The sequence below is a fragment of the Gymnodraco acuticeps genome, unplaced genomic scaffold (genome assembly GCF_902827175.1).
Source record: "Gymnodraco acuticeps unplaced genomic scaffold, fGymAcu1.1, whole genome shotgun sequence".
In the NCBI taxonomy this organism is placed as follows: Eukaryota; Metazoa; Chordata; class Actinopteri; order Perciformes; family Bathydraconidae; genus Gymnodraco; species Gymnodraco acuticeps.
Genome location: NW_022992149.1, coordinates 85,330 through 102,158, shown reverse-complemented (window position 1 = coordinate 102,158; position 16,829 = coordinate 85,330). Strand labels below are relative to the sequence as shown.

Sequence of the window (16,829 nt, the reverse complement as noted above, 5' to 3'; positions counted from 1 at the left end):
AGTTGGATGCTTGGTGGTGTGGACGCGGATCCAGCCGCAGGGAGCCTGCTCCGCTGACTTCTTTCTGCCTTTGACTTGCACAGTGACTCCATCTGTAGTGACTGTGTTACCCAGCACTTCCTATTCACGCCAGGCATCCACTTTATTATCCATTAAAATGTTCACCGTGTCCTGCTTTCGTTCCCACTCACGCTTGTAAATGTTTGTCTATGTGGCAATTGTTGGATGATGTAAATTGTCCATTCAGGATATGCCTTAAATAGAACAGTTCATCCCCTTCTTAATGCATCAGTTAGATTTTTAGTAGAAAAGAGACTAAAGCCAACATCAGGTATCTAAATCATTTTATTGTTTAAATAAATGCAGATTTTATAAATATCCAAACGTATCTGCATACTAATAATATAAATGACAAGATACAAAATTGAAATATAGATTTACAGGGTAGCCTAAATAAAATGATTAGGTCATGTATCAAATTGAGAAAATAGGTTGTCTCGATAATGGGGAGCACACATACATTTTTCATAAATAGTCTTAAATGTTTTTAGTCAACTTTTTGGTAAATGCATTGTAAGGAAAGAAAGAACAATGCTTTCAGCTGAATAAGCCTAAAATAACATTTACATTGCAATGTGTTTTAGCCAGTTTTCAGACAAATACAGACAACCAACATTTTCTAATTTGACAGCTGAAGCCAAACCATAAAAATGATTAAATCAAAATAACTAATTTTATTACAGAAACATTTGCTCCATGGGTCACACACACACACACACACACCACACACCACACACACACCACACACACACACACACACACACCACACACACCACACACACACACACACACACACACACACACACCACACACACACACACACACACACACACACACACACACACACACACACACACACACACACACACACACACACACACACACACACACACACACACACACACACACACACACACTCACACACACACACACACACACACACACACACACACACACACACACACACACACACACACACACACACCACACACACACACACACACACACACACACACACACACACACACACACACACACACACACCACACACACACACACACACACACACACACACACACACACACACACACACACACACACACACACACACACACACACACACACCACACACACACACACACACACACACACACACACACACACACACACACACACACACACACACACACACACACACACACACACACACACACACTACACACACACACACACACACACACACACACACACAACTCTAAGGTCTCAGGGCCATTCGAGCTTTGTCCAGGATGTCTTTTCTCATTCTCGGGTAATTTGGATTAGCAGCCAGAACCTGTGGACAGAAGCAAATATTATTAGCGGTGTAAATACAGATCTTATCTGTCAAACTGTAAACACCTACTTGGTCTCACCTTATGACACACATCTATGGCATCAACATTCCTCTTTGCCTTCAGGTAGTTGAAAGCAAGCTTGTATCCTGAAATTAAAATGACATGACATTCATTTTAGAAATATAGATTCTGAAATTGCTTTGGTCCTTTTAAATATAGCTGGATTTGTGATTTTGGGGCACAAACCAATAGTTGGGTTAGTCCTATTTCCATATTTCCAAGCCAGTTCATAGTTGAGTGCTGCATCACGGAACGACTGCTCTTTTTCCATGATGTAGCCAAGATATTCATAGGCTTTACAGCATGACTGTGGGAAAAAAACGTGCAATTATGATCACAAAGAAATTAACATAAAATACAGCCTCTGCGTTACAAAGTCTGGCAATTCTCCAAACTAAGGGGTAGAGGTCCTGTGTGAATTGGACAGATTTTTAAACCACATAAGCAGGCAGTGACAAGACTTTCAAACAGACCTTGTTATGGTTAAGGCATCTCTTTAGAAGGTCCCCGGCCATGTCATACTTTGACGAATGGATGTAGATGTCTGCCAAAAGCAGCCAGCTCTTCTCAAACTCATCGGCGTCAACAATGTTCCAGTTCATCTTAGCTATGCGTTTGAGCTGGTTCCTGGCTCTTGGGGTTTGCTTCAGCATCATATAAGCTGTCGCCATGGCCAACAGTGCTGGCACGTGGTCTTTCTGAATTGAACCAGAAAATCCTGGTGAGACAGGATGAACCGGACAACAAATCCCCCCACACTGCCTTCTTTCCATTTGTTCCAGGGTTACCATAGTGACTCCGCTTAAGTACAGTTAAATGTTATTATAAAATTTCAATAAAAACTTAAAACATAAACCATATGTATGACATTACAATTCAGCCAGATCCGTGTGCAGTTAACAACCAAACCTCTGACTGACATTAAGAGGGAATTTAAATTAATGCACAACTCCTAGTGTGCATATATTTACACAGGGGAGTGATGTCACTCGTGCACAGTCTGGCGTTTACTTACCTCATTGTTTGCAATCTCTGTGAAAACATTGAGGGCTTTCTCTATATTGGCCTTCTGTTTAGTGGCCAACAAGCAGTAGTTCTCCAGGATGCGGAGCTGTGTGTGTCCTCCAGGAGTCTGAGGCTTTAACTCCTTCAGCAGCTTCTCGGCTGTTCTCACAGAAAGCTGCTCCGACTCCTGCTTCTCTGTGGAGTTCCTGATAAGAGACACAAGTGAGATGTTCGATGAGAGTCTGAGTGTTTATTTAGGTATATAGTATGCTCTTACTGCCACTTACCCAATGTCACCATCTAAGTTCTCAAATACTTCTCCTCCCATGGTGTCATTGTCAGGGTTTAGGTAGATTTCAATCATATTATAAACAGCATTTTGACCCCAATCGTTGTCTTTGCGTGCTTTGTTGAAGTGCCACAGGGCCTCATTAGGTTCTCCTGTAAACCTGAGGAGCAAGCACAAGTTAAGTCAGTAATGTTAAAACTGATTTTGTCAAATATGTCAAGAAAACGCTCCCCCAAAACGTACCAAAGGCAGAGTCCTTTGCAGTAGTTGAACCCGGGGTCAAACTTAGTTCTGGAAGAGTGTTTTTCTGCCATATCAAGAAATCTGGGAACTTCTTCCAACTTCCCGGCCCTCCTCAACAATTCAATGAGACGTGACAGTGTTGGGTAGTTGTCTGAAAACAGGTGTGACTTATTATTCTTCTCTCAAATCATCAATTCATCACCATTTGTTTTTGGAAATGTGTCTCTAATCAGGGGCGGCGGGTGCTGTAGGCTAGGGGGTACTGAGGGCTAAGCATTCCCAAATATTTGTGTCACTGCATCCTGGTAAAATAAAAATATAATGTATAATGTTTGCGTCTTTGACATTAGCGCTGCTACGCAGCCACCTGTGCCCTGTACGAAGCCAGCTCAACAGACCCTGGATATGATTGAGTTATCTTAACTAACCCTAACAAACGAGATCTCGGTAAGCGGTCCTACGACGCTGGTTATCAACTCGGTAAATCAAGCCAGGGTTTCTCTCTCCAGCGTTCACGTGAAAGGGGCGGGGTTAGCTACATTTGACCAATCACAAACAGGGACAAGTGTACTGACAGCGCAGCGTCATACTTCATTAATGAAAAGTAAACTAATATTAGAGAAATATGAACTTTAAACATCCATGACTTAAACATATAATCCAGGATACAAGCCACAGAGTTGCACCTGCAAGGAGAATACAGAACAACTGGTTAAACAATAAATAAACTACAGAGTGTTTGAAAGCGTACAACAGTTTTATGATATCACTGCCCCATCTAAGACACGCGTGGATCTGACTTTAATTACATTTGGGTGTTTCGTCAACTTAATGTGTTGCTTCAAATAATACTTCTGCATACAGTATGTGTGACAATGTAAGTGTTGCACGGCCAGATACGGCTCGAGAAGTTGAACTCAGATAAGGAAATATTGTGATATTATATGATCGATGATGTGATTGATGATGTGATATGAATGATAAGTGCGACACGTCGGCGTCTTCTCTGCATACGGCAGTTTAAACTGTATTTCCTTTATCCTGTAATATGACTTGATATATTTAAACTCCGCATACTGAGCTCTGATTGGTCAGCAGGCGGTGCTTTCACTGAGTTGATCTCTTTTCTATGGATGCCGGAGGCGGACAGCGTCAGGCAAAAAAAAGTTATTTAGCCTTCCCACACCTGAGCCTCACGCGCCGCCTATGTCTCTAATGTACCTGGTTTTCGCTCCAGAAGTTGTTGAAAGTGGAAAACTGCCTGTTCATATTCCTGCTTCCTAAACATAATGTCAGCCATCATCTAAGAAAAAAACATGTAAGAAAAAAGTTCCAAGAATTTGTCAGAAAAAGAGGTGATGATCAAAACTGTGACGAAAGACAGAGAGAACAAACCAGAGTTGCATCTTCATTCAACTGGTCATTCTTCAAAATGATGCTGCATTGATCGTGGCACGAGTCAACATCATCTAGAGTAAGGTACAACCGTGCCAGCTCCAGCATCACCTAGGAACAGGGAGAGCATTAATTTGACAACATTCTCTGTAGGTTAGATACCTTTCCCATAGATTAAGCCATGATCAGAAAATGTCACAAACACAAGCACCAGATTCTAAAAGATGCCAGTGCTTGTAAACCGCAGCTGCAGTGAGTACACAGGACGTTTTTGATTCGGCTGCGCTGACCTTGTGATCAGTCTCACAATACACAAGAGCTTCTTTGTAGAATTTGACCGCTCTCTCATAGCCCCTCTGACTTGTGTAGTGTTTAGCGATCTCAGCACAGATCTCGGCGGCAAGCTGCTTCTGCATGGGGACGGCGTCAGGTTGCTCCAACTGCACCCGCTTCAGCACCTTGGCCTGCACATCTCTGGCCTTTACACAGCAAAAAGACAACCTTGTTTATCTCGAAACAACTATAAAAACATCATCCGTTTTGATTGGAAATACTCCAGAAAATAGTTCATTCAAAATGTGAAAAGATGACAACATCTCGAAAAAAAGCCACAAAGCTCAAACCACTTACTTTTTGCAGGGAGAGCAAAGCTTCCTCATTCTTGTCCACCTTGTTTTGGACCTTTGCCAACAGGACCAGATAACGGCAATTATCTGAGAGTGCCTGCAGTTCATTCACTGGGTAGATCCGGGGAAGAAATGTAAAAAGGAAACAAAATATTTGAAACAACGGAAAACAGTAGAATTGGTTTTGTTGGACATATTTGCTTCTATTTTCTTTTCATCGTTGCGTCAGGTTGTTAATATTTAGAGCTTCATCCTGACTGGATGCATTTGGTTTGTGTTGGGAAAATACTGAATGTACTCTTCCAATATCAGAGTAGCACATGATAACAAAGGCCCTACGTAACAGGATGTATGATCACCTAGAAGAGCGTCAGGACACACCGTTTTATGCACACGATAGCTATATGACAACGATTAACATGGTGATTCAGCCTCTATGGAGATGGACATATGACAAGCATGAACATTTCTGACGTGGGTCTTAGCTAATCTAAACCAAACATTGTATACTGCTTTGAACCGGTATTCCTGCATCTTGTGACTGTGAAACACTCTCTTGTATATAAAGCATGTGAAGGACACTACTCTGGGAACTAGTTGCACCAAATGCTCTGTATGTGATGACTACTTTCATTCTTACAAGGATAATAAATACATGTGTCCTGATATTGGAGCTCAAGCCGGTGACGAAGGGATCTTTTTCTAACAGTTTGTGTTTGACGTCAGGAGTTTGCCGTGTGTGAAATGCTCTGACGTCTGAAGTACCTGACTCATGGACCAGAGCTTCCAGCAGGACGGTCTCACAGCGCTGATACTGCTTCATCTTCATCAGCAGCTCGGCCAGGTCGTAGCGCAGGAAGTTCTGCTGCTCCGTCTTCAGGGCTGCTTCGTAGTAATTTATCGCCTGTGTAACAGCAGCCTTGGGTTAACACTTGTGTTCTCTCTGTGAGTAGATCGTGTTTATTTTTACATGTGTATATCAAACACACCTTGACGTAGTTATGAGTCTTGACCAGGGCTTTTCCAATCTTGCTGGCTAGAGCACCGTCTTTTGGGTTTTTCTTCAGAGCTTGCTCATAAACCTCAATGGCTTTCTCGGGCTGAGGACAAACAAATCCCACGGTGAGAGGAGTCACAATCGCAGTTTTTGTAAATATTATTCAGGTTAATATATTTCAGTATTTACAAATTGTTGTGAACATGGAGTAAACACCTTAAGGCTAGGAATAAGAGCTGATGGTAACACTGGATAAAGATTTTGGATGTTTCAGTCTTGAATGACGTCATTGTATCTATCATCACAACCAGAGTATGTGTCAACAGACCTAAGAAGGTTGTCTGGCCTGCCATAAAAATCAGGCAGGTGACGTAAAACTCTTCGATTCACTAGAATGCAGGCACAATGTGTCCCTTTCCATTGTAAACCATCATTGAGCAACAATTTAACAGTGCTTTTGTAAAGGGATGTGACAACTAAATAAGAATTCCTATATCAATTAAACGGTAAACGACTGCCTTGTCTGATTCAAACGGTGTAGGAATGAGACAATAGCTTTGTTTAAATATTTCTCAAGTATTGTTAAATAACAATTAATCCTATTTCTTCATTCATAAAGTTTATAGTAAATCAAATACTGCCGCACAATCTACTGAAGTTCCCTTTGAGCTACAGTAAGTGCTTTTCTGTTAATAGGTGATTTATTGCTAATGATCCCTTCTGAAATGCCATGCAGTGAGTCATACTTGACTCTCATCAAGTCAGTTTGAACAATGTTCTTCACTGATTTTCCATGTTTAAACTGACAAACCATCAAGATACTGTAACTGTACTTCAACACTGCCAAGAAAGACAGTAGATTTGTTTATGTAATGTCTTGTGAGGATGACAACGGCTTACATTGCACTCCTTTTCATAAATGCTTACACTGATTTTCAAAGAACAATATTTAGCGATTTAAAAAAAGCTTCATGACCTAAACTCTTAGTTTGATAGCTCACTCACATTGTTGAGCATTATCTGTATGTTTTTCGAAATTAACAGAATATATTTTGCTGATATAAATGTAATATCTTTTTATTTACACACACACAACACCTATTGCACGTCAGTGGAGAGGGATCACTCCTCTACAGAGGTGGGAAGTAGTGGAGTACAAATACTTTGTTGCTGTACTTAAATTTCATTTTTCTGGTGTCAGTATTTTTCTGACGACTTTTTACTTTTACTTCTTACATTTTTAACACAAATACCTGTACTTTTACTTCTTACATTTTCAAAACAGGCTCGTTAATTTAGTTTTAATCTGCGTTTGGTGGCAGGATCATTATTATTTAGAGTCATTGCGTGCCTATTGATTTGAACACGATCTGTGGGTCCGTCATTTCCTGGTCTTCTCTAAAGAAGAGGGACCAATGAAAACTCGGCTCGATTATTGTTCTATATATATATATATATAATATAAAGTGAGGTCCAGTTACTCTATAAAACAGCTGGTAGTTATGGGTACTTTCTACTTAAGTACATTTCGAAGCCCATACTTCTTTACTTTGACTTGAGTAAAGAAGTACTTCTACTTTTACCAGAGTATTTTTAAACACGAGTATCTGTACTTCTACTTGAGTAAAGGATGTGTGTACTTTTGCCATCTCTGCTCCTCTGTTGCTCCACCCGAGGTTTTCTGCCTTTTCTCCCAATTAACTGTTGGGTATCTTTTCCGATGTGAGGGTCTAAGCACAGAGGGTTTCATATTCTGTATAAACTGTAAAGCACCCTGAGACAAATGTAAAACTTGTGATTTAGGGCTATATGAATACACTTTGATTGGAAAGCATCCTCATAATTATTCCGTTTCATCATGCCGCTTTCGGCTACAGGACATGGTTTGAAAAAGGAATAGCTGGTGTTGCTTCAAAAAAGTAATCTTCTAAAAACCTCAATACAGCTCCAATAAATCACAGCAGAGGGGAAAATATCAAAACATTGCAAGTTCCTAATGTAGAAGTATAATGGCAATCAAAACAGTTGTGATTACATTGCAGAGGCTACACATTTCTAAAATACTTCTATTAATAAATTATCTCTCAATGAAGGACAGCTTTTCATTACACCTTCGACTTTTGGGAAGATGTATGAAATGCTTGACCAAAATGAAATTGGGATTAGAGGACACATCGCAGGAATATGATTACTTGAAGCAACGTCAAAGCCCTTTGAAGTTCGCCAATATCCACACAAATACGTTTTTAAAGAATAAAAAAGTATCTCATAGCACACAGAGGAATCACATCTCCCACTTACTTCTTGAATGTTCATGTAGGCATCACCTAGCAAAAGGTACGTGTGAGGGCTGGGCAGCTTCTCCGCTATTTCTCTGGAGGAAAGACAGAGATATCACATCACATATGGTGTACGTCATTATCTAGTAAACAGTATGTATCTGCTGCTTAGGGTCAGTCACGCTTTACTACATCTCAGCTGTTGATTCATGTAGCATCAGAGCACAGCGGCAGACTGGAGGCAACTGTATACATGTTATCTTTACTGGATGAATGGCTTCAGTTACATTTGTAATTGATTTATGTTTGTGGTCTTCTAAAACCCTAGACCAGGGGTGTCCAATACTCCTGCCCGGGGGCCAAATGCGGCCCGTGGTCCATTTTGAACCGGCCCTCAGCTAATTCTAAAAGTATAATGGAATATGGCCCACACAAGAAACTTGTGCTTGTCTTATATTGTACTTCTGAAATATATACAGTATGTAAACATATATTACACAGTATTCATGTGTTAATAAGCCCACTTTTCAGATAAATTCAGTCAATTAAAGTTGAGAACTTTGTCTAACAAATCTGTAGTTGCATAAATAGCTTGAAATACACCCTTCATATCCTCCCTTATCATAAGCAATCTGATGCTTCTATTTTAAGGAAGGAGCTGCAAAATAAATTAATACAAACTCTATGGAAAAAGCTTTGGTTTTTTTCTTAAAGCATATTCAAGTATCGAGAATAATTTACCTACATTTGATTGATATTGCTAACTTAACTTAAGAGGAAATATACCTCAGCTTTTCTGTATGTGGCCCTCAGTGAAAACAGTTTAGACACCCCTGCCCTAGACTATATACAGAGCTAGATGAAGAAACTATGGCTGAATGTCCTAGTGCCGTGTATTCAATCAAGTTTCAGCCACTACTGCTCAGAAAAACGTTTCCAATGCATTAAGTTTCAGATGGAGTACAGTCTCATATGTTCAGCCACTGTCTGACATCAAGAGGCTCACCTGTAACAGCTTGCATACAGACGTTTCTCTTTTCTGTGGTTCAGATATATGTCTGCCATTTTCTCCTTGGCTTGGATGTAGTAAGGCTGCTCGGGGGTGATGTTTCTGAGCATACTCAGTGCCAGCTCAGTGTCCCCTCGCAGCAGGGCCAGGTCCGCATTGGCAATCGTCACACGTAGCTCCTCCGGGGTTCCCGAGAAATCGTTGATGGCATCCTGCATCACCTTAGCTGCTTCATGCTGTAAAATCAAAAGGTGTAGACAGTATTTGTTTCTTAAAGGTCCCGTATTATACTGTTTTTCATCAATATATTATAGGTCTCAGTTATATACAAAACATGTCTCTGAAGTGTTTGGCTCCAAATACCAAACAGATCATTGGAGCATCCCATAATCCCCTCTGTTTCAGCCCTGTTTCAAAAGTGCTGATTCTCTGTCTGTTACTTTAGATGAAAATAAGGAGCCCCTCCCCACGCCCCTCTGAGAGATATTTGGTTACAAAGAACACAATGAGATTCAGGTGATAAGGTGGGGGGGGGGGGTTACCTTGGTTATTGGCTAATGGTTACACAAGCCAAAAAATCGACAGGTTTTTATATAAATGGATCAGGACAACAAGAGAGAGAATATTTTTTCCTGAAATATTCAGAATCTCTTAACACAGAGGGGATACATGTTTATGTATAAAAGACATGAAACAGTGGATTTAGCATAATAGGTGACCTTTAAGAAATCTTTAAGAATGCTTACAACAGAGTATGCTATCTGTAAGAGAATATTTTCATCTGATCTGTTTATAGAGTCTTTTATGGTTCCTTAGAGTCTGTGATACTGCAAACATCTGCTTGTAGTCAGTCAGAGACTTCTCTGTAGGTTGAGGTCACAGGTCAAACGCTTCTCCTATGTCCGAGGGTTGACCTGGCAGCATCTCTTTGAGACAAGCAGATCATTGTCTTGCATCGGCTATTGATTATACGCGGGCTTTCTGGAAGCCCGCCTCTCCTCGTGTTGGTTAGATGTTTTGTGTCTTTTGGTTCAGAGATCGCTGGTGAAACACGGGACGGTGTGCAACTAAGTGATCTCCCCGGCCGTATGTAATTAATGTACTGTGATCAATAAAACTCTTCAGTGCTTTTGGCTAACAACGGTTCCAGACTCCTTCATTCTACCTCAACATTGCAACAACAGAAGTTTACCTTCACACTGCGTAGTAAGGAGCCCCTCTAGGGTCTAATGTTAAAAAAAAAAGTCTGAATTTGTGACAACCGTTTTTAATCTTTGCTCTTGGATTAACATCAGATTGGGAATCGGACGGCACAGTTTGCAAACATTTTTATGCACAGATTCACACGTTTTATTTGCTCCACCATGTATCCCCAGAGGGACTCAGTAGCGTCACAACAACCTTAAAGAATACATCAAAATGTTACCTGTTCTCCGTTGAGCCACAGGGCCTCTGCTAACTCCAAGAAGACAGAGAGACAGTCAGCAGGACTCAGCTCAATCTTCTTGTTCTTGGACTTGGACGAGGATCCTGTTCTGCGGACACCTGGAAGTAACATGGCCATCTGCAGCGTCTGAATAGCTTCCGTCAGCTCGCCCATTTTCTTCTTAGCCTGAGCCCTGATCAGATGGTACAACGGATGTTCGCGAATCTGGAATGGACAAGAAGTCACAACACATTCGGAAATGCAATCTTCTCAGTTAATCAATATCAGATTGTGTAATACATCTGTGGTTGAGATCCTGATTATAGCAGGAAATAACATTCACCACAGAAGACATTTTGATCATCCAAACCCAGCTTAACTGCCACAGAGATGATTAACATTGCTTCTGTATTAACATGTGTGTTTAAACCACTGTCGCTAAACTGTTGGAATTTAACAATACACACTAAATTGATGGAAGTCTTCTTCATTTCACATACATCATTGTATTCATGCCTAACTGAGGATAAGCTGACATATTTCTAAATGTTACAAACAAAGGCACATAACTTCATTATATTTGCACCTTTCCCATTGGTTGAATAGGCCTGAACGCACACTGCAGTCAATCATAGTATTCATGTTTATGGGGATCTTACCTCAAAGTTATGGCTGAGGCAGAGCTCAAGAGACTGGGAACACAGAGAGAAGTTGCCCTGCAGTAGATGAATCTGTGCCATTAGCAGATGAGCATCTGCATGAGAAGGACACTGCTCCAGACAATGTTCCAGACTGCTCTGAGCAGCACCAATGTCACCTGAATAACCACAAAAGCAATACATTTGATTATTGATAATGATATTAATACATTTGATTTATCAAGCGGTTTATCAAGCTGCTTTACAGAGGTAAGAAAAAATAAGATAAGATAAAAAGTCTAATTACATCAATCACACAATGGAGGTTAGAATACCATATGCAGAAAATAAATCAAAATATAATCAAAATGCTGTGCTTACCAGACTGATATCTGACTTTGGCAAGCAGGAAGACCCCTTGAGGGAGCCCTGGCACAATCTTGACCACAGTATCCAATAATGTAGCGCAGTGCTGGAGCTGAGGAGCAGGAGGCTGGCCCTGGGCAGGAGGCTGAAGCAAGGCAGTAAAAGATGTATTTAATGCAGAGATTCACACTAGAACAGGATGCATCACTTCATCATTCTATGACGAGAGCTAAATAGGGCTATTGTAAGTTTAACAAAAATCTTTGGGAGGTGAATGTAAAGAAAAAAACTTGACAAGCAACCTCAGCAACACTGGCAACAGTGGACCAACCTCATCACATCACGGACCTCTCAGAAATGTATGATAATATTATCTCAGGGAGGATTTTTTTAGAACACAACTCTAGCCTTTTAATCGTAGAAATTAATATTAGGCTCTATTGCAGTGCCCAAATGTTGAAACCAGAATGTATATGACATTTTAATGACAAATCATGTCATTGATGAGTGTCACAGTCGTACCTTTGGAGGACACAGTGCAAGATACTCTTTAACAATCTCTAACAGGAAGTCAGGATTCAGCTTCTCAAAGTACTCCACTCCCAGAGGCAGACCCTGTAGGGTGGAGAAGTGTGTGTCCACTGCATCATTCAACAGATTGGTAACCTCCTCCTGGGGACGGCGTTTTTTCACTGCGAGAACAGCCCGTAAGTAAAGTAGCTCCTGAGGGGGAAAACAAAAAGTACAATTCAATTGTTGGATACAAGAAAAAGAAAAGTAGCAGAGAGGCAAACTTAACAAGGCATTATGTACAAGATGGATCAAATACATAAGTAAAAATCTCCCAGGCAGAATAACTAACAGGAAGAAACAGGTTTAAAGCCCTATACATTATATTAAAGCATGATAAGACACTGTCTTTCAAGATACTGTTACTTAAATTAAAGACATTTTGTGTAGTCAGCATTCATAAAAAGACGTCACCCCTGATTTTCCAATTGATTGTTGAATCTCTGTTAGAAATTCCAACTGTTGTTCTGCGTCGTCGATGTGGCCTTCTATCAGCTGGCAGCGGATTATACCTGCGTAGCAAAAATAATATTAAATATCCAGACATAAGAGCATGAGTGTTGAGCAGACAACAGGTTAAACACTGTAACAAGTTACCAGTCAAAGCAGAAACACTCGTCTCATCCAAAGTCATGGCAGTCTTGTACCACTTCATAGCCTCCTTGATTTTGCCCTGAAGCACCATCTGGTAGCCCAGCTCTGTGGCTAAATCTGAGTCTCCTGATGCCACAGAGAAGGCCCGTTCCACCATCCTGAACGTCTGCTCAATCACTTTCTCATTTCGTCCACACTGTGACAAAAAGAAGAAAATAACTGTAAATGCTAAATACAAATAGAACAACCCTTTATAATTAATAATGGGCAGACTGTAGCATAAAGACAATTGGACATAATAATATAAATGGTCTTACAACACGGGTGAAGGCTAGAGACATCCTGTAGAAAAGCTCTGGGTTGTGTGGTTCCAGAATCTCCAAGCTGCTGATGAGGTTTGAAAGCTGCTTTACCGTCTGCCAAGGCGGATACAAAAACAGTTCATTGATCAAAACTGTGGCACAGCTCCACTGTTAATGCCAGTATTTCAAATATTATTTATATTTCCTGCTGATTTGCACCCCAACCAGATCAAAGTATGACCTTGTGAAACATTACCTCAGAAATATCTCCATCTCTACATAAAGAATGTAGAGCTAGCATCCGCAGCGCCTCCAGGTTATTTGTATCCTTCTGTAAAAGTCTGAAATATGACACATAGTGAATGAAGTACACTTCCTACACTTCTCAAGTTTGGATTTATTTGATTAAAAGTAATGGAATATATGATACTGCTGCGGTAGTGTGTTGAGCTCCCAGATGAATATAATTCAAACTAAAAGTAACTGTGAAGCCGGCAAAGCATTACTGCATGCGTCCTCTCAACATCCCAGTGAGGGCAACACTTTGTGCAACTTAAGTGATCACTCTTCTTTCTTTTCAACAAACAAATGCTTGGAATTGTGTTGTACTTTGGCTCAATTGGCCAAGGTCCAGAGGGGCGAGCACAAACAATAGCTTAATCAGTAGTATGCACTGGTTTGAGGCATCACGCTTGTGTTTCATTTGCACTTGAATGCTGAGCCATTTGTAAAGGCAGACTGTGTTTTCTCCTTCGTCCCTGGCAGTGATGTTTGATGTTTTTGCACTTCATGATATAGGCTTGTTCTAAGAAAGAGCTGACCTGTGTTTAATCTGGGAGAAACCTTGTAAATGCTCATCGTTTACCTGTGTGCTGCATCTATGGTTTGCTCCCAGTCTTGAAGGCTGAGCAACAGCTTCATCTTCTTGATGAGGGCAGGCGAGAACCCAGGGAAACTAACAATGACCTGGTTAACCATCTCCAAAGCCCCGGAGTAGTTCTGACGATATTCATAGTACTGTGCCTGGGAAAGAAAACAAATTCACATAGGGATGTTTTGTACACTCAGGCTAGTAGAGAGTAGGACTTTTACTTTAGTATACCTAAAGAACCCTAATTGAAGAAATATTAAAAAAGTTACAGAAGAATAATTCAAAAAATAAACTGTCCAAAATAACCTATATGTGTTATGTATGATAGCTGAACTCAACTGTTTACATCATCAGAGTAGTGGCAAGGGACACGTACTAATAAACAATTAGATCATAAATTAAAAACACAAACAAATAGACAGGAAATATGAGATATGATAGCATTGTCACATATTCAGCTGTGAATGAGGATGACTTTTTCAATATGGATATGTAGTTCCCGTCTCACCTTTCCCATCAGGGCAAAAATATCAGCTTTTTCTTTCAGTCCCTCATCAAAGTACTTTCCAGCTTTTCGGGCGTAGGCGTCTTTACCAGATGTCACATCTATCCAGGCTTTTAGGATTATCCCCTGAAAAACAAACATTTCACAAGAGTATTAGGGGAGAAGCCAAAATGCCCTACTTGTCGTAAAAACACTAACACATTGCATAACATTTGAGTTATAATGATGCATTTGGAAAACATCTCACCTCCCTAGAGCCACTGGAGAGTTTGATCATTCTCTCTGTGTACTCCCTTGCTTTATCATTTCGTCCTAATAGCCAGAGAAACATCCCGGCATAGTACAAGCTTTTGGGAGATGCACTTTTACGATCATCTTTGACCTTAGCATCAAGTTCTTGAATAACTTCTTTGTCTGTGAACACATGATAGATTATTAGAATAATAGCAACATGTGTGGCCAACATCTGACAATAATAAAAGAAGACTATTTGGGCTTACCTGGATTTGTCTTTTTTTTTTCAGCAAAGACAAGGGCCATTAATGTGCAGAGAGACACATCTCGACTGTCTCTGATTGTGTCCAACTCTATTGAGGCTTCTTGAATTTGATCTAAAATAAAATGTCATAGTAAAGAATGATAGATAGCAAAATAAACACTTGTCCAGCCAGAAAAAGACCATGCTTTTTTGTTTTTTAACTAAACATTTACAAGCTTACCTTGCATGAGGTTGCCATAAGCGTGGAAGAACATGTAGATAGGATCATTGCTGAATTTCCTCTGCGCAGCTGCTGCAGCGTTTACAGCGTGATTGAAATATTTTTCATAGCAATAGCATCTGATCAAAGCCTGCAGAAATAGATAAAGAAGACCCTGCGTTATAGGACTTTTAAGTGGAGATAGCTTGCAGCAAAACAAACCTACTGCATGCATCCAACGCCAGGGCTCAACGCTAACTTTTAAAAGAGGTTGAGAGGTTGGCAACCAGGCATCAGCTTTTGGTTTCCAAAACTGAAAATACGGTTGCCATTTTTAGTCACCTTATATTTTAAATAATTAAGATACTATACAGTTATACATCAACTTAATAATGAAAACGTGACACAAAAGAATGCTCAAATGCTTTACAATAAGTAATTAACACAATTATTTGAAACTTAAGTGGTAGTAAAATTGTCCACCCTCAATTGCTCGTATACAAAACACCAGTAGTGCAGCAGATCCCTCACAAATGAATTGAGCAAGTCACTAGTTCTACACTACACTAGTCACTAGTTCTCGTCACATAAGTTAATTTTAAACGTTTTGAAAGCACGGGCGATAAGTCATCTATCGTTTAGGTCTAACAAGGTTACTTTCTGTATACATTTGCAGCAATCCGAACTGATTTAGCGTTAGCATTTTTTCTCTGTCCTTGGGTTTCTGAAATATGTCGCTTACCAACGTTGTCTCTTCATCCTCCATCTCGGCTGCTTAGTGCTTTAACAGTAGCTGACGTGAAGTAACGGCCAGTTTAACCCGTCTGCATTGACGTTTCAAGCATCAAAACAGTATTATTGATGTTTCCGTTGTGTTTTCGCCATCTTGCACCCACACCTTTAGCGTTGCCCGGTAACTTAGTAACAGCTAGGATTCATAGATTATTTTTCTCCGAGTTTTATCTTTCAGGCACCACTTCCTCGCCGGCCGCTTGTATGCCCCGCATCTTTTAGTACTTTTGCCACATCCAAACGCAAACTATAGTACATTTTCTTTTAACTATATCAATAAAAGCGTACTTGAACTTATTTTGGATGATTTTTGATGAAGAGTGTTGATTTCTAAGCCTGGTAGTAAGCCTGAGAGACTAAATCCAGGAAATATAAACACGCAATGCTTACACTTGAGTCAAGCTAATGTTGCCTTTCAAGCAGCTTTCAAGCTGCAGGTGGCGCTGTCATCCTATTATTAATTATAATAATAATAATAATAATAATAATAATAATAATAACAATAATAATAATAACAATAATAATAATAATGAAATTAATAAATACATACATGGCAACAAAAACTCTCAGGCATTTGAAGCAACAAGCTGAAAAGGTCTATATCGTGTCAAGTTAGATTAAATCTATTTTGAATATATGGAAATGATTTCAGGGAGCGCTTTGGTTACACTCACTGAGAGTGGATTATTCTGATCAGTAGGTTTGTTTGGAATGGCCTTCCGTTTGACCTACACAATTATACTGAGGATATGCATTGTTATAATTAAGGA

General features: G+C 40.1%; 1 protein-coding gene across 1 annotated transcript; it reads right to left on the bottom strand.

Annotated features, from left to right (window-relative positions):
- Positions 1-1,197: 1,197 nt before the first annotated feature.
- Positions 1,198-16,183, bottom strand: ttc21b (tetratricopeptide repeat domain 21B). The gene is made up of 29 exons (XM_034203951.1): positions 16,010-16,183; positions 15,289-15,418; positions 15,070-15,180; positions 14,817-14,983; positions 14,573-14,695; positions 14,059-14,216; positions 13,450-13,534; positions 13,209-13,307; positions 12,895-13,087; positions 12,712-12,809; positions 12,250-12,450; positions 11,743-11,872; positions 11,383-11,540; positions 10,724-10,948; positions 9,295-9,533; positions 8,311-8,383; positions 6,002-6,112; positions 5,778-5,916; positions 5,017-5,123; positions 4,677-4,865; positions 4,387-4,497; positions 4,213-4,294; positions 2,992-3,142; positions 2,747-2,908; positions 2,470-2,665; positions 1,928-2,152; positions 1,641-1,761; positions 1,473-1,540; positions 1,198-1,393 (listed from the first exon to the last, which is right to left on the bottom strand). The coding sequence occupies exons 1-29, from the start codon at positions 16,031-16,033 to the stop codon at positions 1,316-1,318; spliced, it is 3,954 nt and encodes a 1,317-aa protein (XP_034059842.1). The 5' UTR covers positions 16,034-16,183; the 3' UTR covers positions 1,198-1,315.
- Between the last annotated feature and the right edge of the window lie 646 nt (positions 16,184-16,829).

Excerpts from the sequence above, each read along its gene's own strand:
- ttc21b (XM_034203951.1), bottom strand. The coding sequence starts at position 16,033 with ATGGAGGATGAAGAGACAACGTTG. Across the intron at positions 3,143-4,212 it reads ACTTCTGGAGCGAAAACCAG|ACAACTACCCAACACTGTCA; the intron begins GTACATTAGAGA and ends ACCTGTTTTCAG. Across the intron at positions 1,394-1,472 it reads CCATAGATGTGTGTCATAAG|GTTCTGGCTGCTAATCCAAA; the intron begins GTGAGACCAAGT and ends TTCTGTCCACAG.